The sequence below is a fragment of the Melozone crissalis genome, unplaced genomic scaffold (assembly GCF_028551555.1).
Source record: "Melozone crissalis strain CALT ecotype California unplaced genomic scaffold, PUWL_Pcris_2 ptg000222l_1, whole genome shotgun sequence".
NCBI lineage: Eukaryota > Metazoa > Chordata > Aves > Passeriformes > Passerellidae > Melozone > Melozone crissalis.
In genome coordinates this window covers 296,162-321,315 of record NW_026535985.1, presented here as the reverse complement: position 1 = coordinate 321,315, position 25,154 = coordinate 296,162, and the positions used below count along the sequence as shown (strand labels likewise).

Below are 25,154 nucleotides of genomic sequence, written 5' to 3'. Positions count from 1 at the left end.
TCAATGTCACCATCAGCGGTGACACCAAAACATCCCAAAAGCCTCCAAAACACAAAATCCCGCCCCAAAGCACAGGGCCAGGCAGGGCTGCACATAGGTAGGTGTTATATTTCTGATAATAAATAAGCTTTTTTTAATAACACTGACATGGAACAGAGACACCCCCCCATATCCCCCCTCCCCAAAATACAGTCCATAAAACAGCCTCCCCTCCCCCCTCCCCAACCCACAGGGTCCCCCAGGGCCAAGCAGCAGATGAGGGATGGGGGGAAGGGGGAGAGAACAGGATGAGGCCATGGATGAGTCCCATGATGTGCACCCCAAACCCCACAGGGATCCCCGGGACGGTGTCCCTGTGTCCCCTAAACCCCACAGGGACCATCCCAGGTGATGTCCCGGAGGGTCTGAGCACTCCAAACCCCACAAGGACCCCTCTGGGTTGGTGTCCATGGGGTCCTGTGCACCCCAAACCCCACAGGGATCCCCGGGATGGCATCCCTGTGTCCCCCAAACCCCACAAGGACCATCCCAGGTGATGTACCTGACAACCCAAACCCCCCAGGATTGGTGTCCTCAGGGTCCTGTGCACCCCAAACCCCACAGGGACCTCTCTGGATTGGTTTACTCAGGATCCTGTGCACCCCAAACCCCACTGGGTTGATGTCCCCATGGTCCTGTGTGTCCCAAACCCCCCAGGGACACCTCTGGTTTGGTTTCCCCAGGGTCCTGTGCACCCCAAACCCCACAAGAACCATCCCAGGTGATGTTCCTGAGGGTCTGAGCACCCCAAACCCCACAGGGTTTATGTCCTTGAAGGTCTGAGCACCCCAAAACCCCCTGGATTGGTGTCCCCAGGGTCCTGTGCACCCCAAATCCCCCAAGGTTGATGTCCCTGAGGGTCTGAGCACCCCAAACCCCACAGGAACCCCCTCAGGGTTGGGAGCCGGGTGAAGCCCTCCCCAAACCCCCCTCTCAGGGCAAGGGCAGCACCCCAAACCCCCCTTTAGAGCTGGGGGGGGACCTCCCAAACCCCACCCAGCCCCAGGAACCCTCCTGGATTGGTGTCCCCAGGGTCCTGAACACCCCAAATCCCCCAGAGACCCCTCTGGGTGGGTGTCCATAGGGTCCTGTGCACCCCAAACCCCACAGGGACTATCCCAGGTGATGTCCCTGAAGGTCTGTGCACCCCAAACCCCACTGGGGTGATGTCCTTGAAGGTCTGAGCGCCCCAAAACAACCAGGACTGATGTCCCCAGGGTCCTGTGTACCCCAAACTCCCCAGGGACCCCTCTGGGTTGGTTTCCTCAGGGTCCTGTGCACCCCAAACCTTCTCAGGGTTGATGTCCCCAGGGTCCTGTGCACCCCAAACCCCCCAGGGTTGATGTCCTTGAGGTTCTGAGCACCCCAAACCCCACAGGGACCCCCCTGGGTTGGTGTCACCAGGATCCTGTGCACCCCAAACACCCCACCAGGATCATCCCAGCTGATGTTTCTGAGGGTCTGAGCACCCCAAACCCCCCAGGGACCCCCTCAGGGTTGGGAACCGGGTGAAGCCCTCCCCTCCCAGGGCAAGGGCAGCACCCCAATCCCTCCCCAGCCTCTCCAGATCCCATTCTGTGCACTTGGGGGGGGACGGGGGGGCTTCCCAAATTTGGGATGGGAGCGGGAAAGGGGGCTCTGTGTGTGTTTGTGTGTGTGTGAATCCCTTCCCCCCTTCACATGACGGAGCAGCTTTTCGCTTTTTCCTTCTTGAAGGTGGAGGAGATGAGCTCGGAGCGGCTGGGGAGGTGCAGGAGGCGCTTGGAGAGGCCGCGCCCGGGGCTGCGCGGAGGCTGCGGGGCGGCGCTGCTCAGGCACAGCCCGGACGCGGCGCGGAAGATGCTGTGCACGCTCTTCTCCGAGGTGAAGGCCGAACACTCCAGGTAACCCTCGGCTCCCAACTGCCGGGCGGCCGCGCAGCCCTAAGAGCGGGGAGTCAGGTAGGGGGGTAGGTCAAGGTCATTGGAATATCCCAAAGTGAGTCCCAAACCCATTGAGACAGCCCCAAAGTCATTGGGATATCCCAAAAATCGGGACAGATCGAAGTCATTGGGATATCCCAAAAATCGGGATAGATCAAAGTCGTTGGGATATCCCAAATCCACGGGGACAGCCCCAAACCCACCGGGATATCCTAAACTGAGCCCCAAACCCATTGAGACAGCCCAAAGTCATTGGGATATCCCAAAAATCGGGACAGATCGAAGTCATTGGGATATCCCAAAAATCAGGATAGATCAAAGTCATTGGGATATGCCAAAAATCGGGATAGATGAAAGTCATTGGGATATCCCAAAAACTGGGATAGATCAAAGTCATTGGGATATCCCAAATCCACTGGGACAGATCAAAGTCATTGGGATATCCCAAAAATCGGGACAGATCCAAGTCATTGGGATATTCCAAATGCACCAAGATATCCCAAATCCATCGGGACAGCCCCAAAGTCATTGGGATATCCCAAAAATCGGGACAGATCAAAGTCATTGGGATATCCCAAAAATCGGGACAGATCAAAGTCATTGGGATATCCCAAATCCACTGGGACAGATCGAAGTCATTGGGATATCCCAAAAATCGGGATAGATCAAAGTCATTGGGATATCCCAAAAATCAGGATAGATCAAAGTTATTGGGATATCCCAAAGTGAGCCCCACAAACACTAAGACACCCCAAACCCACCTCCACAAACACTGGGACAGCCCAAAGTCATTGGGATAATCCAAATCCATCGGGACAGCCCAAAATTGAGCCCCACACACCCACTGGGACAGCCCAATCCCACCGAGATATCCCAAATCCACCCCTACAAACACCAGGACAGCCCCAAACCCACCGGCATATCCCAAACTGAGCCCCAAACCCATCAGGATAAAACAAACACCGGGACAGCCCCAAATCCACGGGATATCCTAAACTGAGCCCCAAACCCATTGAGACAGCCCAAAGTCATTGGGATATCCCAAAAATCAGGACAGATCAAAGTCATTGGGATATCCCAAAGTGAGCCCCATAAACCCATGGGGACACCCCCCAAACCCACTGGGATATCCCAAACATCAGGACAGCCCAAAGTCATTGGGATATCCTAAACTGAGCCCCAAACCCACTGGGACAGCCCAAACTGAGCCCCAAATACATTGGGACAGCCCAAAGTCATTGGGAGATATCCCAAATCCACCGGGACAGCCCCAACATCAGGACAGCCCAAAGCCATCAGGATATCCTAAACTGAGCCCTAAACCCATTGGGACAGCCCAAACCCACTGTGACAGCCCAAAGTGAGCCCCACAAACCCATCAGGACAGCCCCAAAGTCATTGGGATATCCCAAAAATCGGGACACATCAAAGTCATTGGGATATCCTAAACTGAGCCACAAACCCACCAGGATATCCCAAATCCACTGGTACAGCCCCAAACCCACTGGGCTATCCCAAACCCATCAGGACAGTCCAAACCCACCTGGATATCCCAAACTGAGCCCCAAACCCATCGGGACAGCCCAACCCACCAGGACAGCCAGAGTGAGCCCCACAAACACCGAGACACCCCAAACCCAACCCCACAAACACTGGGACAGCCCGAAGTCATTGGAATATCTCAAATCCACTGGGATATCCCAAAGTGAGCCCCAAACACATTGGGACAGCCCAAAGTCATTGGGAGACATCCCAAATCCACCAGGACAGCCCCAAACCCACAGAGATATCCTAAACTGAGCCCCAAACCCATCAGGACAGCCCAAAGTCATTGGGATATCCCAAAGTGAGCCCCACAAACATTGGGACAGCCCAAAGTGAGCCCCACAAACCCATGGGTACACCCTCCAAAGCCACCGGGACAGCCCAAAGTCATTGGGATATCCCAAAAATCGGGGCAGATCAAAGTCATTGGGATATCCCAAAGTGAGCCCCAAACACATCAGGACAGCCCAAAGTGAGCCCCACAAACACCAAGACACCCCAAACCCACACCCACAAACATTAGGACAGCCCAAAGTCATTGGGATATCTCAAATCCACTGGGATATCCCAAAGTGAGCCCCACAAACACAGGGACAGCCCAAAGTGAGCCCCACAAACCCATGGGGACAGCACAAACACACTGGGATGTCCCAAACTGAGCCCCAAACCCATCAGGACAGCCCCAAATCTACCAGGATATCCCAAACTGAGCCCCAAACCCACTGGGATATCCCAAATCCACGGGGACAGCCCCAGACCCACAGGGATATCCCAAACTGAGCCCCAAACCCATGGGGACAGCCCAAAGTCATTGGGATATCCCAAATCCACTGGGAGAGCCCCAAACTGAGCCACACAAACACCAGGACAACCCAAACCCACCAGGATATCCCAAACTGAGCCCCAAACCCATCGGGACAGCACAAAGTGAGCCCCACAAACACCAGGAGAACCCAATCTGAGCCCTGTGCAAACACAGGGACACCTCAAACCCACCAGGATATCCCAAACCCACCCCCACAAACACTGGGACAGGCCAAAGTCTTTGGGATATCCCAAAGTGAGCCCTACAAACACCAGGACACCCCAAAATCATTGGGAGATTCCAAATCCATCGGGACAGCCCCAAACACACCTGGATATCCTAAACTGAGCCCCAAACCCACTGGGATATCCCAAAGTGAGCCCCACAAACCCATGGGGACAACTCAAACCCACCAGGACAGCCCAAAGTCATTGGGATATCTCAAACTGAGCCCCAAACCCACTGGGTTATCCCAAACACACTGGGACAGCCCAAACTGAGCCCCAAACACATTGGGATATCCCAAAGTGAGCCCCAAAGCCATGGGGGCACAACAAACACACCAGGCATATCACAGACACTGGGACACCCCAAACTGAGCCCTGTGCAAACACCAGCACCCCCCCAAAACTACCCCCATGTCAGACCACTGAGACACCCCAAAAAATCAACCCCAAAAAACACCAGGACACCCCAAAACCATATCAGACCACTGGGACACCCTAAAAACACTGGGATCCCCAAAACCACCAGGACCACCCCAAACTGAGCCCTGTGCAAACACCAGGATCCCCCCAAAACCCACCCCCACATCAAACCACTGGGACACCCCAAAAATCATCCCCAAAGCCACCAAGACCACCCCAAACTGAGCCCTGCGCAAACACCAGGACCACCCCCCAAACCAGACCACTGGGACACCCCAATTCCACCCCCCACAGCCACCGGGGTCTCCCCAGACCCTCGGGGCCCCCCCAGACCTGCTCGTAGGAGATGGGCGCCTGTTTCTGGTGCGAGAGCTCCAGCAGCGTGCTCAGGTCTGTCCTCAGGTCCGTCTTGCAGCCGATGAGCAGCACGCGCGTGTTGGGGCAATAATCCAGGATTTCTGTCTTCCACTGAGGGGGCAGGGCACCTCTCAGGGACAGGGGACACCCCAAAAGCCTCGCCCTGTCACCCCCATGGGGGTGGTGTCTCCGTACGGCAGCCTTGAGCCCACAGAGACACCCACAGGAACCTCCCAGACCCCACAGAGATACCCACAGGAACCCCCCAGACCCCATAGAGGTACCCACCGGACATTGTCCTCACATCCCTGAACCCCCCAAACCCCACAGAGATACGCTCAGGACAGTGTCCTCATATCCCTGAACCTCCCAAACCCCACAGAAGCCCCCCAAAACCCACAGAGACAACCTCAGGAACGCCCCAAACCCCACAGAGATACCCACAGGAACCCCCCAAACCCCACAGAGATACCCACAGGAACCCCCCAGACACCATAGAGGTACCCACCGGACATTGTCCTCACATCCCTGAACCCCCCAAACCCCACAGGGACCCCTCAGGCTGGTGTCCCCACATTTGTGAGCCCCCAAACCCCTCAGCATCAGTGTCCCTGCATCTCTGAGCCCCCCAACCCCCACAGGGACCCCCCTGCATGGGTGTCCCCACAACTCTGAACCCCTAAACCCCACAGAGTCAGTGGTCTGTGTCTGTGAGCCCCCCAAACCCCACAGGGACCCCTCAGGCTGGTGTCCCCACATCCCTGAGCCCCCAGATCTCACAGGGACCCCTCGGGCTGGTGTCCCCTCATCTCTTAGCCCCCCAAACCCCACAGCATCAGTGTCTCCTCATCTCTGAGCCCCCCCAAACCCCACAGGGACCCCCCCCAGGCTGGTGTCCTCACATTGGTGAGCCCCCAAACCCCCCCAGGGACGCCGTCCCAGGGTCTGAGCCCCCTCTCCACCTTCTTGGTGGTGCTGTCGAGGGTCTTAGGCCAGCTGAATGTCCCCACATCCCTGAGCTCCCAAACCCCACAGGAACCTCTCAGGCTGGTGTCCCCACATCTCTATGCCCCCAAACCCCACAGCATCAGTGTCCCCACATCCCTGAGCCCCCCAACCCCCCCAGGGACGCCATCCCGGGGTCTGAGCCCCCTCCCCACCTTCTTGGTGGCGCTGTCGAGGGTCTCAGGCCGGCTGACATCGAAGCAGAGCAGGACGGCGTCCGAGTCGCTGTAGCACAGGGGCCGCACGTTGTCATAGTAGGGGGAGCCTGGGGAAAAGGGGGGGACACCGATCAGCCCCCCCAGCCCCGGGACACGGGAAAGGGGGGCTGGGAAAGGGACAGAGCCCCCCCGTCCAAAATGGGGTGTGGGTAAGGGTATAGAGAGCCCCAAAGGGACAGAGCCCCCAAAAAGAGATACAGCACACCCAAAAGAGACAGAGCACCGTTCCTGCCCAGGGCGGGGACACAGCTCTAGAGACCCCAAAAAGGAGAGAGACCCCCCCATCCGAAATGGGGTGGGGGTAAGGGTATAGAGAGCCCCAAAGGGACAGAGCCCCCCAAAAGAGACAGAGACCCCCCCCCCAAGAGAGACAGAGCAGACCCACATCCAGACTGGGGTAGGAGCACGGGTATAGAAACCCCCAAAAGGGACAGAGCCCCCCAAAACAGACACAGCCCCATTCCTGCTCGGGGTGGGGGCATGGCTCTACAGACCCCAAAAGGGACAAAGCCCCCCAAAAGGGGCAGAGCCTCTAAAACAGACACAGCCCCCTGTCCTGACTGGGGTGGGGGCACAGGTCTAGAGCCCCACAAAAGGGACACAGCCCCATTCCTGCCAGAGTGGGGGCACAGCTCTAGAGACCCTAAAAGTGACAAGGCCCCACAAAACGGACGCAGCTCCCCAAAATGCACAGAGCCCCCCCAAAAAAGACACAGTTCCCCAAAAGGGACAGACAGACACCCAGCTCTAGAGCCCCCCAAAAGGGACACAGCCCCATTCATACTTCAGGTGGGGGCACAGCTCTAGAGACCCCAAAAGGGACAGAGCCCCCCAAAATGAACACAGCCCCTAAAGCAGACACAGCCCCTCAGCCTTACTGGGATGGGGACATGACTCTAGAGAACCCCAAAAGGGACAAGGCCCCTAAAACAGACACAGCCCCATTACTGTCTCAAGTGGGGACATAGCTCTAGAGTCCCCCAAAAGGGACAGAGTCCCCCAAAAGGGACACAGCTCCCCAAAAGGCACAGAGCCCCCAAGAAAAGACACAGCTCCCCAAAGGGACAGACGGACACACAGTTCCAGAGACCCCCAAAAGGGACACAACCTCATTCCTGCCCGGGGTGGGGGCACAGCTCTAGAGACCCCAAAAGGGACAGAGCTCCCCAAAAGGGGCAGACGAACACACAGCTCTAGAGCCCTCCAAAAGGCACAGAGCCCCCCAAAACGGACACAGCTCCCCTCCTGCTCAGGGTGGTGGCTCGCAGCTCTAGAGAACCCCAAGAAGGACACAGGGACACAGCTCCAGAGCCCCCCAAAAAGGACAGAGCCCCCCAAAACAGACAAATCCTGATTCCTACCCACGGTGGGGACACAGTTCTAGAGACCCCAAAAGGCACAGAGCCCCCCAAAACGGACACAGCTCCCCAAAAGGCACAGAGCCCCCAAGAAAAGACACAGCTCCCCAAAAGGGACAGACAGCTCTAGAGCCCCCCAAAAGGGACACAGCCCCCCCAAAATAGACACAGCCTGATTCCTACCTACAGTGAGGACACAGCTCTAGAGACCCCAGAAGAGACAGAGCTCCCCAAAAGGCACAGAGCTCCCCAAAAGGGACAGACGGAGACACAGCTCTAGAGCCTCCCAAAAGGGACACAGCCCCTAAAACAGACACAGCTCCCCAAAAGGGACACAGCCCCCCCAAACAGACGCAGCCTGATTCCTACCCACGGTGAGGACACGGCTCTAGAGATCCCCAAAACGGACACAGCTCCCCAAAAGGCACAGAGTCCCCAAGAAAAGCCACAGCTCCCCAAAAGGGACAGACGGACACACAGCTCTAGAGCCCTCCAAGACGGACAGACCCTAATCCTGCCCGGGGTGGGGACACAGCTCTAGAGACCCCCAAAAGACACAGAGCTCCCCCAAAACAAACACAGCTCCCCTCCTGCTCAGGGTGGTGGCTCGCAGCTCTAGAGAACCCCAAGAAGGACACAGGGACACGGCTCCAGAGCCCCCCAAAAGGGACAGAGCCCCCCAAAAGGAGCACAGCTCCGGAACCCCCCCAAATCGCCACCTCCGTGCCCGCAGCCCCATCCGCGTCGCATCGCGCCTTGGCCAGGCAGCGGGAAATGGAGCCCGCGCTGTTTATGTAACAACCCCCCCGCCCCCCCTCCCATTTTGGGGAGCACCGAGGGGGTCTCGGGGTAGGGGGGGAGCCAGAGGAGGGGGTGTCACACGCTGTCACCCCCCTCGGGGTCCCCGGGGACACGGAGCCGCCAGCACCGCACCGGGGACTGCGGGGATCGCGGTGCGGGGAGGGGGTGCGGGAATGGGAGGGGGGGGGTTAATGGGGTGGGGGGCTCTGGGATGTCCCCCCCACACACCCCCCCCGGCCCCCCCAAAAGGCCTCGGAGGGGTTTGGCAGCCCAGACGCTCCGTGCACGGAATAGCAAAGAGGCTGCGCCAGCGCATCGCCATGGCAACCGGGGACCGGCGGGGACCCCCCCTCCACACCGGGGGGGACACTGCAGCACCGGGCAGGGCTGCCCCGACCCCCCCGCCAAATACTGGGGGTGCCCAGGGACGGGGAACAGCGGGGTGTCCCCATAAATCCGCCTCATTCACAGGCAGGACCCACTCGGGGGGGCTCAGCGGTGTGGGGACCCCCCCCCAAAGGAGGGGTTCAGCCTCCTGGGACCCCCCCCCAATTCCTGACCCCCCCTGTGACCGTGGGGTCGGTCCCTGGGGAGTGCCTGCTCCCCTAAACCCACGGGTATGACCCTAAACTGAACCCCCCCCCAAGTGCGGGCACCAAGCGCCCTCTGCAGCCGCAGGGACCCCAAAACACACCGGCCCCCCAAAACACCCCCGAGACCCCAACAGGGCCACCAAAGTCCCTCCCGCGCTGCAGGTCCCCAAAACACCCTCGGGACGCCAAAACACCCCCACTGCAGGGACCCCCCGCTCACTGCAGCATCCCAACCGCGACCCCCCAAAAGCCCAAAGCACCTTCCCCGATCAGGGCCGGGGCAGCCCCCGCCGCACTCCCCCGGTACCGGAGCCCCCGCCAGCCCCCCAAACATGCACCGTGCGTGTCTCCCCCCGGTACCGGAGGTGTCCCAGAGGCTCAGTTCCACCCGCTGCTCCTCGCTGGCCAGACACGCCGTGTAGTTCTCAAACACGGTGGGCACGTACGTCTGCAACGGCACCGAGAGCGTCAGCGCCCCGTTCGGTCCCGCTTTACCGGCGCCCGCTGCCGTTCTAGGCTCACCTCAGGGTAGCAATCCTTGGCCAGCACCTGCAGCATGGCCGTCTTGCCGCACTGCACGTCCCCCACCAGCACCAGCTTGCACCGGGCCGGGGCGGCCGGTGCCGGCCTCCGCTCCCGCATGGCGGCGGCGCGCACGGCTCCCCCGCGCTCGCACCCACCCACCGCCCTGCGCCCCGCCGCCGCAGCGCCACTATATACCCCGCCGCCTGCAGGGCCCGCCCACGGCGGCTGCCGCCAGCCAATCAGCGCGGGGAATCCCGGAGGGCCGGCCAATAGCGAAGAAGCAGAACGGGCGGGACACGCCCCGTGGGGGGGTGCGAGCGCGCTCTTGGCCGCCAGGGGGCGCCCGCGCGGGTCAGGGCGGAAGTGCCGCGGAGGCCCCGCCCCCTCAGCGGCCGTTGCCGGGAGACCGGAGGGACGCGCGGGCCGGGACCGGGGCAGGTACCGGGGGGACCCCAGATTTGGGGGGGGAGAGGCCCCATTGGAAGGGGCGGTGGGGGCTGGGGGAGCGTGGGAGGGAGATAGGGGTGAGCTAGGAGGGCTCTGGAAGTGGGGATGGGCAGAGGGAAATGGGCCCTGGGGCCTGGGGAGGGAGGTGGGGACAGGTCTGGGGGGGTCCCTGGGAGGGGAGAGGGGGCCAGAAGGGGTTGGTGGGGTCTGGGGGTGCTCTGAAGTGGAGGGGCAAGGAAACGGATCTGGGGGAGTCTGGGGAGGGAGGCAGAAGGTTATGGGGTGTGGGGTACCCCATAGTGCACGGGGCTGGGCAGGGGGAACAGGCCGTGGTGGGGGCCCTGGAGCGGTCACCACGCACACCCCAACCCCTCCTGCCCTGTCCCCTCCTCCAGCCATGGCGAGGTCCCAGCTCAGTGCCCCCACGTCGGCCGAGGCCGAGCTGCTGCTGCTGCAGAGACAAGCGCTGGTTGAGGAGGAGCAGGCCAAAGTCAAGAGGGCGCTGCTCACCCGCTTCATGCAGGTCTGGGACCCCACTGCAGCCTCCCCTGATCCCCTCCAAACTCCACCCTTTAAGCCCCCCAAACTCTTTTCCCCAGCAAATTTCCCCATCATCCCCACCAGGGCTGGGGCTGCCCCTGTTCTGCTGCACCCCCAGATAGCAGAGGCACCCCAAACCCCTTCCTGCCCCTTTCCCACCTCCCATTCCTCCTCCACAGGAGAAGCTGAGCCACTGCAGCCTCCCCTGATCCCCTCCAAACTCCACCCTTTAAGCCCCCCAAACCCCTTTTCTCCAGCAAATTTCTCAAGAGCTTTCCCCATCATCCCCACCAGGGCTGGGGCTGTGCCCGTTCTGCTGCACCCCCAGATAGCAGAGGCACCCCAAAGCCCTTCCTGCCCCTTTCCCACCTCCCATTCCCCCTCCACAGGAGAAGCTGAGGCGGGAGGAGCAGAGCAGCCTCTGGGGTCTCCACAAGGTCCGGACGCTCTGGCGCTCGGCCCAACGCAAGGCCAAGGACAAAGAGCTGCGCCAGGACATTGAGATCCTCAGCCAGACGTTCTCAAGGGTCATGGACTGCAAGGATGGCACCATTGAGGTGACTCTGGGTGCTCTTCACAGGCCCTCTGAACAGGGAGAAGCTGTGAGAACGTTCATGGTTTCAATCCAAACAGCTGAGTGTCAGGAGGAGGTTCATTCCCTGGAGATGTTGGTCTGTGACATTCCTGGTTGTCTTGGTTTGGGAAGACAGGTGTGTGCTAAGGAAGGCAGAAGCCTCCCCTGAAATGGAGAATGTAAACCCTCTCCCTCTGAATTACTATAAATTTGAAATTAAGGGGCTGTCAGGCAAAAAATATGGGAGCAGGGATAACAGTTTGTCTTGGTTTGGAAAGACAAATGGGTGCTAAGGAAGGCAGGAGCCTCCCCTAAATGGAAAATGGGAACCCCCTCCCTCTGAATTGTTATAAATTTGAAATTAAGGGGCTATCAAGCAAAAAATATGGGAGCAGAACAGTTCTTTAATAGGGAAGAAAAATAAAAGGATAAAATAAACAATGCAGTACACTAGAACAACACTGACAGAATCAGAACCCAACCTGACACCCTGTGGGGTGTTGGCAGCAGTCCCATTGGAATTGTGGCTGCAGCCCTCCTGCAGTGTCAGGGGTGGTTCTGCCGGAGCAGGGATCCTGTAGAGAAGGATTTATTCTTCCTCTGAATATCCAGTGGAAGAAGCGGCAGCTGCTGCTCCTCTGGGGAATCCAGTGGAGAAGCTGTGCTGGTGTCTCAAAACCTCTGGATTATATCTGGGTAGGAATGTTTGAAACCTCAGATTCTGTCCAGGTAGGAATGTTTGAAACCTCAGATTCTATCCAGATAGGAATGTTTGAAATGTCTGATTCTATCCAGGTAGGAATGTTTGAAATCTCAGATTGTATCCAGGTAGGAATGTTTGCAATCTCAGATTGTATCCAGGTAGGAATGTTTGAAATCTCAGATTCTATCCAGGTAGGAATGTTTGGCTCCTCCCTCTGGGCTCACATCTCCCAATGGGATGCTGTAGCTCTTATCAGCCATGCAGTGACATTCAATAGCTGTTATCAGCAGATGTGCCCCCTGAGGGAGGAGTGATTGTGGAAGAGATAAGGCAAACTGCCCACTGACAAAAGACAGCTGCCACACAGATGGTAATAAATACATCTTGCCTTGCAATCTGGAGCACTCTGGTCCTTCCTGATTCTGAAACAGACCTGCAGAATCCTGAAATGAGAACTGTTAAAGAAAATCATTAATAACTATTTAGAAATCCACCAAGCCAGTAGCTCTTTATCTTCTCCTGAAACTCAGATTTTTGGACCTGAAACAATGAACATCCTTTGCTTTTCTCACACCTTCTCTCTGTTCTGAGGGCAGATGAATCCCACAGCTCTGGGGCTGGCAGGGTGGGGAGGGGTGTGGGGGTGTTCACAGGGGTCCCAGGACGAGGGAAGAGATGAAAATCTTGGCTCCATTTTCAGAAGGCTGAAATATTATATTATATTATATTATATTATATTATATTATATTATATTATATTATTTTTCTTTTAGTATAATATATACCACATATATTAAAAATATAAGATATATAAAAACTATATGAGATATATATTATGAGATAAATATCTTATATTTATAATATATTTTATATATGATAAAAATAATATAATATAATATCATAAAATATTATAATATATTTATATATATATAAGATATATATATAAATATATGATAAATACAAGGTATTTATTGAAATATATGGTATATATTATACTAAAAGAATAGAAGAAAGGATTTCATCAGAAGGATAGCTGATTTATTATTTTATGATATATATTATATTCGTATTATGGATATTATATATTAAAAATATAAGATATATATTACAATATGATATAGATTATTATATATATGAGATATATATATCTTATATTTATCATCTATTTTTCCATAAGATATATATAAAAATATATGATAAATATAAGATATGTATTAAAATATATTATATATATTATACTAAAAGAATAGAAGAAAGGATTTCATCAGAAGGCTTGAAAGGAAAGGAAAAAATGGAATGATAATAAAATCTTGTGACTGACCAGAGTCCGAGCCAGCTCACTGTGATTGGCCATTAATTAAAAACAATCAACATGAGACCAATCACAGATGCACCTGTTGCATTCCACAGCAGCAGATAATCATTGTTTATATTTAATTTCTGAGGCCTCTCAGCTTCTCAGGAGGAAAAATCCTAAGGAGAGGATTTTCCATAAAATATATCCGTGACAGAGGGGGGTGCCAGGTGACACAAATGGCCCCCCAAAAAATGACTCCCCAAAACCTCCCCAGGCGCTGGTGACGGAGCTGAAGCAGGCAGAGGAGCAGCAGAACCGAGCCCTGAGCAGCCACCTGGACCTCACGGACCAACTGCTGAACCTGCAGCGCCGCCGCCTGGAATACCTGGAGCAGGGCTTTAGTGCCCAGGTGGGCGCCCTGAAGGCCGAGTTTGAGGCTGAGAGGTGTGGAAATTCAAGGGGTGTTGGAATAATTATCAATATTGCCATGCCTGAGCTTGTCTGGCCCTTGGTGCTGAACCAAATAGCAGCAACTGTGGTGTTTTCACCCCAGAGACACTTTTGGCTATCTGGATGTGTGGTGTTTTCACCCCACAGACACTTTTGGCTGGCTGGATGTGTGGTGTTTCACCCCACAGACACTTTTGGCTATCTGGATACCCCACAGACACTTTAGGCCAGCTGGATGTTTGGTGTTTTCACCCCAGAGACACTTTTGGCTATTTGGATGTGTGGTGTTTTCACCCCAGAGACACTTTTGGCTATCTGGATGTGTGGTATTTTCACCCCACAGACACTTTTGGCCAGCTGGATGTTGCATCTGGGTGTGGTGGTGGCTCACAGGAGTCCCAGGATGAGAGAAGAGATGAGAATCTTGACTCCATGTTTCAGAAGGGCTGGTTTATTATTTTATGATATATATGATGTTAAAAGAGAATGATGTGTTAAAACTATACTAAAAAAAATAGAGAAAGGATTCATCAGAAGGCTTGAAAAGGAATGATAATAAAATCTTGTGACTGACCAGAGAGTCTGAGACAGCTGGGCTGTGATTGGCCATTAATTAAAGACAACCACATGAGACCAATCAAAGATGCACCTGTTGCATTCCACAGCAGCAGATAATTATTGTTTATATTTCATTTCTGAGGCTCTCAGCTTCTCAGGAGAAAAAAAATCTAAGGAAAGGATTTTTCATAAAATATATCTGTGACAGCTGGGCACGTGGAGACAAGTCCAGGCCTGCAGCAGCTCAGGATGGAGCTTCCTCTCATGGAGTTTACCTCAGGTTTACCTCTGGCAGAGAAGCTTTAAGGTGACAGTGAAGAAAAGGAGTCAGTTCTGATGGAGGGTTTGGATCCAGAGCTTTATCCTGGCCCACAGGCCTCTGGAAGCAGCAACAGCTCCAACAGAAGTCCCCAATTCCGTGGTTGTTGTTCCTTTTAACCCTGGGGAAAGGGGCAGGGCAGGGAAAGGGTAGGGATCCCACCAACCAGGGACAGGAGGGGAGGGACAAAGGGACAAAGGACACCTGGATGGCCCAATGCCCCTCTGCCCCCCAGGGGTGGAAAGCACCTTTTGAATTTTGCCAATCACTTCTGGAATTCCAGGACTGACAGACAGTGCTGGGAGGGGAAAGGAGAGGTGTCTGACACACCTGGCAGGGAATTATCAGGGAGGGACCCGAGGTTCTGAGGTAAACCCTGAAATCGGGGCAAAGCACAGGAGGAGAAGGGGAGTGGTGCAGCAGTGGCACCCCTGGGCTCTCCTGAAATGGTGCCATGGGGAACCCTGCAGTGTCTTTGTCATGGAGTGTGAGAGTGTCAGGAGGTTAGGAAGGTCAGGACAGACAGACATGAGAGATCTCTGAAGCCAGGGTGTGGAACTTGGGGTTTATTGCAAAGGGCCAAGTGCAGGGAGCTGCTGGGGGCTGCCAGGCACAGCTGGAGCAGGACTGAGAGGAGAGAGAGGTAGAGAGGATGAGAGGCTGAGAGAGTAAAAGGGGAAGAGAGCGAGGTTTCCATTCCAATACAATAAATCTTCTGTGTTGAATATTCTAATTCTCACTAACCAATCTAGTCCAAGATACAAATCCTATAGCATTTCCATATAGCCTATAAGAATCATTACATTACCATCCTCTGTTACATTTTAAACCCTAAAAACTCCTCTTTGGACCCTTCTGCCAATCTAGCAGGGTCTGCTCTGACCCTTGGAGCTGTCTGCAAGCACAGGGTGTTGTTCCATCAAAAGGGGATCACCTTCAGCCAGCCACACCATTGTTTTCCAGTTGTTCAGTAACTAAAGGATCTCAAAGCTTGCTTTCATTTCAATCTCGCTTGTAGTTTCCATATTCTCAAAATCAATCATATTTCCTATTTCATCTCCCCCAACACTCCACCTGTTTCTCTGTGTGTCTGTCTGTCTGTGACCCCCCGGCTCACCTAAACTTGCTTTCACTTCAATCTCGCTTATAATTTCCATATTCTCAAAATCAATCATATTTATAAGGCTTTCCTATTTCATCTCCCCCAACAATGGAGGAAACCCCTTTTTCCCCTGCCTTGTGTCCCCACAGGAGGGCCATGCTGGAGCAGCGGGACTGGGAAAGCTGGGTCCTGCAGCAGATGGAGCTGGCCACGGAAGAGGAGCACGCCAGGAGCGAGCAGGCGGCCTTGCTGAACTTCCAGAGCACCCGGGACGACATCAAAAACAAGGCAAGGGGGCATGGAGGGGCTGGCAGGGATGGCAGAGGAGGTTTTGGGGGTAACCTGTTGGTTTGGAAAGACAGGAGTCTGCTAAGGAAGGCAGGAGCCTCCCCTGGAATGGAGAATGTAAACCCTCCCCACCCCTCTGAATTGCTATAAATTCGAAATTAAGGGGCTATCAGGCAAAAAATATGGGAGCAGGAAATAACAGTTCTTTAATAGGGAAGGGGAAAAAAAAGGATAAAATAAACAATGCAGTACACTGGATCAACACTGACAGAGTCAGAACCCAACCTGGCACCCTGTAGGTCAGGGTGTTGGTGGCAGTCCCATTGGAATTGTGGCTCAGCCCTCCTGCAGTGTCAGGGGTGGTTCTGCTGGAGCAGGGATCCTATAGAGAAGGATTTATTCTTCCTCTGAAGATCCAGTGGAAGAAGCGACAGCTGCTGCTCCTCTGGGGAATCCAGTGGAGAAGCCGTGCTGGTGTCTCAAAAACCTCTGGATTATATCTGGGTAGGAATGTTTGAAATCTCAGATTCTATCCAGGTAGGAATGTTTGAAATGTCAGATTCTATCCAGGCAAGAATGTTTGAAATCTCAGATTGTATCCAGGTAGGAATGTTTGAAATCTCAGGTTGTGTCTGGGTAGGAATGTTAGAAATCTCAGATTGTATCCAGGCAGGAATGTTGGAAATCTCAGATTGTATCCAGGTAGGAATGTTTGAAATCTCAGATTATATCCAGGCAGGAATGCTTGGCTCCGCCCTCTGGGCTCACATCTCCCAATGGGATGCTGTAGCTCTTATCAGCCATGCAGTGACATTCAATAGCTGTTATCAGCAGATGTCCCCTTCCGAGGGAGGAGTGATTGTGAGCACTCAAAGACAGAGATAAGGCAAACTGCCCACTTGACAAAGACAATCTGCCATACAGATGTAACTAAAAACATCTTGCATTGCAATTTTCACTGTGTGTGTCCCCCCAGTGCTGGCAGGATCAGCAGTACAGCCGCCTGCAGCTCGGGGCCAGGCTCGAGGGGCTGTGGGACCAGATCCAGACAGCACGCAGGAACTACGCCCAGGCCACCGAGAAGAAGAAGGTGGAGCTGGAGGAGCTCAAGAAGAAGTGTGAGAGGACTTCCAGCGAGATCAACACGCAGGCGAAGAGGCTGGAGAAGCTGCAGGTTTTGGCAGGGCTGCTGGGTGGTTGTGGGAGTGGGGTCACCCCTCATTCCCAACTCGTTTTTTCATGGGATTGTGGAATTATTGAGGTTGGAAAAGTCTCTGAGACCATCAAGTCCAACTGTTCTCTCAGCACTGCCAGGGCCACTGCTAAACCTCATCCACGTGGTGTTGGAGCACTTCCAGGGATGGTGCCTCTACCAGTGCCCTGAACAGCCCATCCCAAAGCTGGGCCACCCTTTCCAAGAAGAAATTTTCCCCCATTCCAAGAAGGAATTTTCCCCCACCCCAAAGCTGGGCCACCTTTTCCAAGAAGGAATTTCCCCTCATTCCAAAGCTGGGCCACCTTTTTAAGAAGGGATTTTCCCCGATTCCAAGAAAGAATTTTCTTCCATCCCAAAGCTGGGCCACCTTTTCCAAGAAGAAATTTCCCCCCATTCCAAGGCTGAGCCACCTTTTCCAAGAAGGAGTTCTCCTTTCTAATAAGGAATTTCCTTCATCTTTCCCAAGAAGGAATTTTCCACCATTCCAAAGCTGGGGGAAATTCCTCCTTTCCAAGAATGAATTCTGCCTTTTCCCCCATCCCAAAGCTGGGCCACCTTTTCTAAGACGGAATTTTCCCCTATTCCAAGAAGGAATTTTCCCCCATTCCAAGAAGAAATTTTCCCCCATTCCAAGAAGGAATTTTCCGCCATCCCAAAGCTGGAGGAAATTCCTCCTTTCCAAGAAGGAATTTTCGCCCATTCCAAGAAAGAATTTTCCCCCATCCCAAAGCTGGGCCACCTTTTCCAAGAAGGGATTTTCCCCGATTCCAAGAAAGAATTTTCCTCCATCCCAAAGCTGGGCCACCTTTTCCAAGAAGGAATATTTCCCCATTCCAGGAAGAGATTTTCCCCCATTCCAAAGCTGGGGGAAATTCCTCCTTTCCAAGAATGAATTCCTCCTGTCCAAGAAGGAATTTTCCCCTACCCCAAAGCTGGGCCACCCTTTCCAAGAAGGAATTTTCCCTCATTCCAAGAAGAAATCTTCTCCCATTCCAAAGCTGGGCCACCTTTTCCAAGAAGGAATTTTCCCCTATTCCAAGAAGGGATTTTCCCCTATTCCAAGAAGAAATTTTCCCCGTTCCAAAGCTGGGGGAAATTCCTCCTTTCCAAGAAGGAATTCCTCCTTTCCAAGAAGGAATTTTAGTCCATTCCAAGAAGGAATTTTCCCCCATCCCAAAGCTGGGCCACCTTTTCCAAGAAGGAATTTTCCCCCATTCCAAGAAGAAATTTTCCCCCATTCCAAAGCTGGGGTAAATTCCTCCTTTCCAAGAATGAATTCCTCCTTTCCAAGAAGGAATTTTCCCCCATTCCAAGAAGGAATTTTCCCCCATCCCAAAGTTGGGCCACCTTTTCCAAGAAGGAATTTTCCCCATTCCGAGAAGGAATTCCTCCTTTCCAAGGAGAAATTTTCCCCCATCCCAAAGCTGGGCCACCTTTTCCAAGAAGGAATTTTCCCCTATTCCAAGAAGGAATTTTCCCCGATTCCAAGAAAGAATTTTCCCCCATCCCAAAGCTGGGCCACCCTTTCCAAGCAGGAATTTCCCCCAGGAACATTTCCCCGCCGTTTCTCCCCAGGACATGGTCACGGCCACTCGGGCCCAGATCGCGGCTCACCTTCGCAGGAGCGAGGAGCAAACGCAGCGCATCCGCGGCGACCGGGAGGACGCCCAGCAGAAACTCCAAAGGCTCCGCTCTCAGATCAGCGGGGCCGGCGCCACGGCTCACGCCCGCCTGGTGACGCTCTGCTCCCAGTGCGCTGCCACCCTCAAGGTGCTGCAGCAGCTGGTGGAGAAGGTGAGTTGGGCACCGCTGATGTCCCTGCTGTGTCCTGCTGTCCATCCCCACCTGCCCATCCTGATGTCCCCACCAGGCTCAGCGCCTCCTACGCCTGGCTGAGCTGTGCCGAAGGCTGGAGACAGAAGAGGAGAAGGTGCTGCCCTTCTACCCCTCCTCACTGGGCGAGCTGGAGCAGCAAAAAGCCCGCATGGTCCTGGAGGAGACGGCCAGCGAGCCCCTGGCACGGGTGAGGAGGCACCACCGCCATCCTCAGGCTGTGATTCAGCTCTGGGGATCCCCCAGCTGGTGCTTGGGGCAGGATGGAGACCCCAAAATCTCCCTGCTCCCTCCCCACAGGTGATGAAGGACTACATTGGGCTGGAGAGGTTCTGGCAGAGGTTCAACAAGGCCAAGCTGGAGGAGAAGGGGCTGGAGAAGGCACGGGCAGCCTTGGCAGCCAGGAACCAGGAGCTCAGGAGGCTCCTCCAGCAGTACCTGGCGGGGGCTACAATCCCCCAGAAGGTGCCCAAAGATCCCCATCCCCTCCTTGCCACCAAGCAAAAACCTCATCCCCAGAAATGAGGAGGGGAGCCACGCTCAGGGACACTGGGCATGGGGAGGGGTCAACTACCAGGACCCCAGTCCTGGCTCCACCAGCTCCAGCTGAGGCTCCCTGACAGCCCTGCCTGGTCTTTGGGGACTCAGGGACTGTCACTTCTTGGATATGCCTTAAAAGAGCAAAACTGCCTGAAAATGTGCTCCAGGGTGTTATTTCTGGGATTCATTGACTCTGAAACCTGACAGGACCCATCCAGGCCCTGGGCCCTCCTTGCCACCAAGCAAAAGCCTCAGAAATGACAGGGGGAGCCACCTCAGGGACACTTGGGGAAGCTCTTGGGCATGGTGCACCCCAAGAGCTTCTGGGGAGGGGTCAACCAACCACCAGGATTCCTTTCCCAGCTGAGGTTCCCTGGCAGCCCTGCCTGGTGTTTGGGGACATAGGGATTTCCTGGATATGCCTTAAAAGAGCAAAACTGCCTGAAAATGTGCTCCAGGGTGTTATTTCTGGGATTCATTGAGTCTGTAACCTGACAGGACCCATCCAGGCCCTGGGGCAGGCAGGGAGCTGAGGGGTGCACAGCCCCTCCTCACTGCCCTGTGCCCATCACAGCCCCTTCCCACTGCCCTGTGCCCATCCCAGCCCCTTCCCCTGCCCTGTGCCCATCACAGCCCCTTCCCACTGCCCTGTGCCCATCCCAGCCCCTTCCCCTGCCCTGTGCCCATCACAGCCCCTTCCCACTGCCCTGTGCCCATCCCAACCCCTTCCCCTGCCCTGTGCCCATCACAGCCCCTCCTCACTGCCCTGTGCCCATCACAGCCCTTTCCCACTGCCCATCACAGCCCCTTCCCATTGCCCTGTGCGTATCCCAAACCCTTCCCCTGCCCTGTGCCCATCACAGCCCCTCCTCACTGCCCTGTGCCCATCCCAGCCCCTTCCCACTGCCCTGTGCCCATCTCAACCCCTTCCCACTGCCCTGTGCCCATCCCAGCCCCTTCCCACTGCCCTGTGCCCATCCCTGTGTCAGGAAGAGCAGCCACAGATGCCAAAAGGGGGGAAGGTTTTATTTCTTTTTGGCTTTGTTCCTCTTCTCCTCCTTCTGCTTCTTCTTGGACAGCTTGGGGCTGCTGGCCTTGCGGTAGAGGTGGAAGCCAATGAGCCCCAGCAGCGCTGGCACCAGTGCCAGGCACAGCAGTGGCACCACCTCGTTCAGCACCTTCTGCCAGTAACTGGCACGGGACAGCCCCACCAGCTCCACCTCGAAGCGCAGCACAGCGTCACCTGCAAGGGGGGCACAGCCTGAGCAGGGACCCCACAGAGACCCCACAGAGACCACACAGAGACCCAACAGAGACCCCACAGAGACCCAACAGAGACCCCACAGAGACCCCACAGAGACCCCACAGAGACCCCCCTGAGGGCTGCACTCACCTGGGATGGTTGGGGGGGATCCCCGTTTGCCATAGGCCAAGTGAGGGGGGATGATGGCCCTGCGCTTCTCCCTGCCACGGGGACAGTGTTGGTGCCACAAACTGTGCTGGGGACACTGGGGAGGGGACACTGCCACCCTCGTGTCCCCCATCCGCACTTACCCCACACACATGTCCAGCAGGCTCTGCTCCAGACCTGTGGCAGAGCGGGGTGAGGGTGAGTGGGGCTGATTGGGGTGACCCTGGTGCCCCCCAGCCCCGCTCCCCTGAGCCCCTCACTCACCAGGGATCACCTGGTGCCTGCCCAGCTCCACCTGCAGGGGGTCCCGGCCGAGGGAGGAGTCGATGATGCGGCCATCCTCCAGGGTGCCCTGTGGGGGGCACTGCCATGGTCACCCCTGCCGTGGTGGCACTTGGCTGCGTGGTCCCAGTGCTGCTCTGGGGCTGATGCCAGTCCCTGTGCCACCCCTGTGGGAATCCCTGTGCCATCCCTATGCTGATCCCAGTCCCTGTGCCATCCCTGTGCCAGTCCCCGTGCCACCCCAGTGCTGATCCCAGTCCCTGTGCCATCCCTGTGCTGATCCCAGTCCCTGTGCCCCCCCGTGCCACTCCTGTGCTGATCCCAGTCCCTGTGCCACCCCTGTGCCATACCTGTGCTGATCCCAGTTCCTGTGCCATTCCTGTGCCACTCCTGTGCTGATCCCAGTCCCTGTTCCACCACCCCTGTGCCATCCCTGTACTGATGGCAGTCCCTGTGCCCTCCCTGTACCAGTCCCTGTGCCATCCCTTTGCTGATCCCAGTCCCTGTGCCCCCCCGTGCCATCCCTGTGCTGATGCCAGTCCCTGTGCTGATGCCAGTCCCTGTGCCATCCCTGCGCCCCCTTGAGCTGATGCCAGTCCCTGTGCCCCCCCGTGCCACTCCTGTGCTGATCCCAATCCCTGTGCCACCCCTGTGCCATCTCTGTGCTGATGCCAGTTCCTGTGGCCCCTCTGTGCCACCCCTGTACTGATCCCAGTTCCTGCAGCCCCCCTGTGCTGATCCCAGTCCCTGTGCCATCCCTGTGCCACCCCTGTGCTGATCCCAGTCCCTGTGCCATCCCTGTGCCACCCTTGTGCTGATGCCAGTCCTGGTACACTCCAGGTCACTCTGGTCCCAGGGCCATGCCAAGGTAATCCTCGGGCTGATCCCAATGCCAGCCATGCCCATGCAAGCTCCAGTGTCACCCCCGTGCCACTCCAGGTGCCACCCAGAGCCCACCCTGGGCCTGTCCCCATGCCATTCCCAGTGACACCCCCGTGCCACTCCAGGTGCCACCCAGAGCCCATCCTGGCACTGTCCCAATGCCATTTTCAGTGACACCATGACACCTTCCAACTTCTCCAGCCCCCATATCCACCCCGCTACCACCCCTCCACTCACTCCGGTTCCACCCCGGTTCCACCCCGGTACCACCCCGGTACCACCCCCGGTATCACCCCCGGTACCACCCCCGGTACCACCCCGGTATCACCCCGGTACCACCCCCGGTACCACCCCGGTACCACCCCCGGTACCACCCCCGGTACCACCCCGGTACTGCCCCATTTCCCTGCCCGGTACCACCCTCGGTACCACCCCCGGTACCGCCCCGTTGTCGTTGCCGTTGCCGGTGCCGGTGCCCCCCGCCCCGCCCACCGGGAGCACAGTGCTGACGTGTTCCTGCCGCCCGTGCTCACCGTGTAGTGGATGTGCACCGTGTCCCCCGGCGCCGACAGCTCCGTGCAGCCCTCGGGAGGGGCCACCTGCAACGGGGAGCTCACGGAGAACCGGCACGGAGAACCGGGACCGATCCCCCTCCCCTCGGGGTCCCCGCAGCCCCCCGAGAGCCGAACTCCCAACCGGGCCCCCGGTTCTGGGTGCGCCGCCTTCCTCCGCCACAGCCCGGTCCTCCCGGTGCCCTCCCGTGCCAGCCCGGTCCTTCCGGTGCCCTCCCGTGCCAGCCCGGTCCTCCCGGTGCCCCGTGGCTCGCTCCCGCCGCAGCCCGGGCCTCCCGGTGCTCCCTCCCCCGCCCCGTGCCCAGGCCGGGCTCCCCGGTGCCCCCCGAGCCTCCTGCCGGTGCTCGGTGTCCCGCCGGTCCCTCTCGGTCCCTGCCGGTCCGCCCCGGTCTCAGCCTGCCCAAGGGGGCCGCGTGGCTCCCCGGTGCCCGGTTCCTCCGGTTCCCCCGTTTCCCCGGGGCTCACGATCGTTTCCAGCCGTAGTTCCCGGGCGCCGCTTTCGGTTTCGCTCTCGGCGGCGCGGCAGAGCGGCGGCGGCGGCAGCAGCAGAGCCAAGAGGAGCAGAGCGGCGGGGAACGGCATGGCCGGGCTGGCGGCGGAGGAACGGGCACCGGCACCGGGACCGCCCCCTCACCTCGGGCCCCGCCCCCGGGACCGCCCCCACACCGAGAGCGGCCCCGGGACGGGCACCGGCGCCTCTCCTGCGGGGTTGGGGGACGGGAGGATGCTCAGAACCGGCCGCTGCTCCGGTGCCCGGTGCTCCGTGGGGACCCCGGAGACGGCCCCAGCCCGGGACCGTCCCAGCGGAGGCTCCGGGTGAGGGTCAGAGACCGGGGGGTCCAACCGGAGGAACGCGTCCCGAGCACCGGTTGGGTGCAGCCCACCCCGGTAACATCCCCGGTGCCAGCAGGCGGCAGCACAGCCCGGGGAACCGGCACCCACCGGGCCCAGGACCGCTCCCCGGGTCCCGACCCCTTCTCCAGCACCCCACGGCTCCAGATCGTTCCTTCTCCTTCTCCCGGTACCTCTGCCGCTCTTCCAAGGGAAACCGAGCCCGCGGGCCGGCTGGAGCCCGGTGGAACGGAACCGGCCCCAGCAAACCCGTCCGTGGGGACACCCAGGACATGCCCCCGCTCCGTGGGGCACACGGTGGGCAGCCGGGATCCCCCGCCCCGTGCCCGCGGGGATGGTGGCACCTCATTGCTGTCACCGGCCCCGGTGGCGCTCCGGGATGGTGACGGTGCAGCTCCCGGACGACGGCATCGGCACGCCGGCCCCACCGGCGCACCCACATACCAGGCTCGGTTGCCGAGAGGTGGGGAAGCCGGGCTGGCGGCGGGGCCCGGGCCGTTAATGGGATTAGGGCCGCCGGGTCAGCCCTCGGCACACAAAGCCCTCGGTGCAGCCGGTGGGAACGCATCGGGGCCGGCTCCGCTGCTCCCGCCCACCGGGGAGCCCCGGTGAGCCACACTGAGCCCCCCGAGCCCCGGTGAGCCACACGGAGCCCCCGGTGGAGCTCCCAGAGCCCCGGTGAGCCACACTGAGCCCCCGGTGGAGCTCCCAGAGCCCCGGTGATCCCCAGTGTGGCTCCCCGGGATCATCTCCATGGTCCCCAACCCACTGTGGGGCACGGGTCACCTGCACTGGAGCACCCCCATGTCACCTCCACAGCCCCCAACCCACTGGGGAGCCCTGGTCACCCCCATTCTGGTCTCTGGTGCTGGTTCTGGTCACCCCATTCTGGGGTGCTGGCCCTGGTCACCCCATTCCAGGCCCTGGTGTTGGTTCTTGTCACCTCATTCTGGGCCCTGGGGCTGGTTCTGGTCACCCCATTCTGGGGTGCTGGGCCCTGGTCACCTCATTCTGGTCCCTAGTTCTGGTGCTGGTCACCCCATTCTGGTCCCTGGTTCTGGTCACCCCATTCTGGTCCCCGGTCCTGTCTCTGCAGCTCTCAGCCACCAGGGACCCCCCACCACAGCCCCCCAATGACACAGACATGGCCAACCCCCCCCCCCCCCCCAGCCACCATCCAGAGGGGACGCGGGCATGGCATGGCAGCGCTGGCCCCAAATGCCACTCAGCCCCCCTAAACCCGTGCAGGGGGGGGTGACAACTAGGAGAAGGGGGGGGCCAAGCCCCACTCGCGCCCATCCCAGCGCTGGCACCGTCCCCACGCCCCAGCTGGGATTAGCACTAATGGGATTTACCATTTCATCCAATATTCCCCTAAAGATGAGCCTGGGAAGGGGGGGGAGCCCCCCCTCACCCCCCCCACCCCCTGCCAGCCCCACCTCACCTCCCCCCTCCCCCCGTCCCCGTTAAGCTC

The 25,154-nt window shown here is 57.4% G+C and overlaps 3 protein-coding genes and 1 long non-coding RNA gene across 4 annotated transcripts; 2 read left to right on the top strand and 2 right to left on the bottom strand.

Annotated features, from left to right (window-relative positions):
• The first annotated feature begins 484 nt into the window (after positions 1-484).
• LOC128949330 (uncharacterized) lies at positions 485-1,694 on the top strand. Its single transcript, XR_008484197.1, has 3 exons — positions 485-532; positions 761-775; positions 817-1,694. It is a non-coding gene; the product is annotated as an uncharacterized LOC128949330 (long non-coding RNA).
• Positions 1,690-9,968, bottom strand: RND1 (Rho family GTPase 1). Its single transcript, XM_054294193.1, has 5 exons — positions 9,813-9,968; positions 9,651-9,738; positions 6,476-6,585; positions 5,292-5,426; positions 1,690-1,961 (listed from the first exon to the last, which is right to left on the bottom strand). Exons 1-5 carry the CDS (start codon positions 9,930-9,932, stop codon positions 1,716-1,718), a joined length of 699 nt encoding a protein of 232 aa, XP_054150168.1. The 5' UTR covers positions 9,933-9,968; the 3' UTR covers positions 1,690-1,715.
• On the top strand, positions 9,931-19,825 carry CCDC65 (coiled-coil domain containing 65). Its single transcript, XM_054294203.1, has 9 exons — positions 9,931-10,339; positions 10,658-10,785; positions 11,192-11,359; positions 13,650-13,819; positions 15,954-16,092; positions 17,069-17,266; positions 18,884-19,102; positions 19,179-19,331; positions 19,442-19,825. Exons 1-9 carry the CDS (start codon positions 9,931-9,933, stop codon positions 19,664-19,666), a joined length of 1,809 nt encoding a protein of 602 aa, XP_054150178.1. The 3' UTR covers positions 19,667-19,825.
• An 861-nt stretch (positions 19,826-20,686) lies between these two features.
• FKBP11 (FKBP prolyl isomerase 11) lies at positions 20,687-23,433 on the bottom strand. Its single transcript, XM_054294194.1, has 6 exons — positions 23,294-23,433; positions 22,790-22,855; positions 21,357-21,444; positions 21,236-21,269; positions 21,075-21,145; positions 20,687-20,924 (listed from the first exon to the last, which is right to left on the bottom strand). Exons 1-6 carry the CDS (start codon positions 23,408-23,410, stop codon positions 20,707-20,709), a joined length of 594 nt encoding a protein of 197 aa, XP_054150169.1. The 5' UTR covers positions 23,411-23,433; the 3' UTR covers positions 20,687-20,706.
• Positions 23,434-25,154: the final 1,721 nt, after the last annotated feature.

Excerpts from the sequence above, each read along its gene's own strand:
- FKBP11 (XM_054294194.1), bottom strand. The coding sequence starts at position 23,410 with ATGCCGTTCCCCGCCGCTCTGCTCCTCTTGGCTCTGCTGCTGCCGCCG. Across the intron at positions 22,856-23,293 it reads AACTACGGCTGGAAACGATC|GTGGCCCCTCCCGAGGGCTG; the intron begins GTGAGCCCCGGG and ends TCCCCGTTGCAG. Across the intron at positions 21,146-21,235 it reads CTGCTGGACATGTGTGTGGG|GGAGAAGCGCAGGGCCATCA; the intron begins GTAAGTGCGGAT and ends TCCCCGTGGCAG.
- CCDC65 (XM_054294203.1), top strand. The coding sequence starts at position 9,931 with ATGGCGGCGGCGCGCACGGCTCCCCCGCGCTCGCACCCACCCACCGCC. Across the intron at positions 10,340-10,657 it reads AGCGTGGGAGGGAGATAGGG|CCATGGCGAGGTCCCAGCTC; the intron begins GTGAGCTAGGAG and ends CCCCTCCTCCAG. Across the intron at positions 16,093-17,068 it reads GGGACGACATCAAAAACAAG|TGCTGGCAGGATCAGCAGTA; the intron begins GCAAGGGGGCAT and ends GTGTCCCCCCAG.
- RND1 (XM_054294193.1), bottom strand. The coding sequence starts at position 9,932 with ATGCGGGAGCGGAGGCCGGCACCGGCCGCCCCGGCCCGGTGCAAGCTG. Across the intron at positions 6,586-9,650 it reads GAGCCTCTGGGACACCTCCG|GCTCCCCCTACTATGACAAC; the intron begins GTACCGGGGGGA and ends CCTTTTCCCCAG. Across the intron at positions 5,427-6,475 it reads TCGACAGCGCCACCAAGAAG|TGGAAGACAGAAATCCTGGA; the intron begins GTGGGGAGGGGG and ends CTGCCCCCTCAG.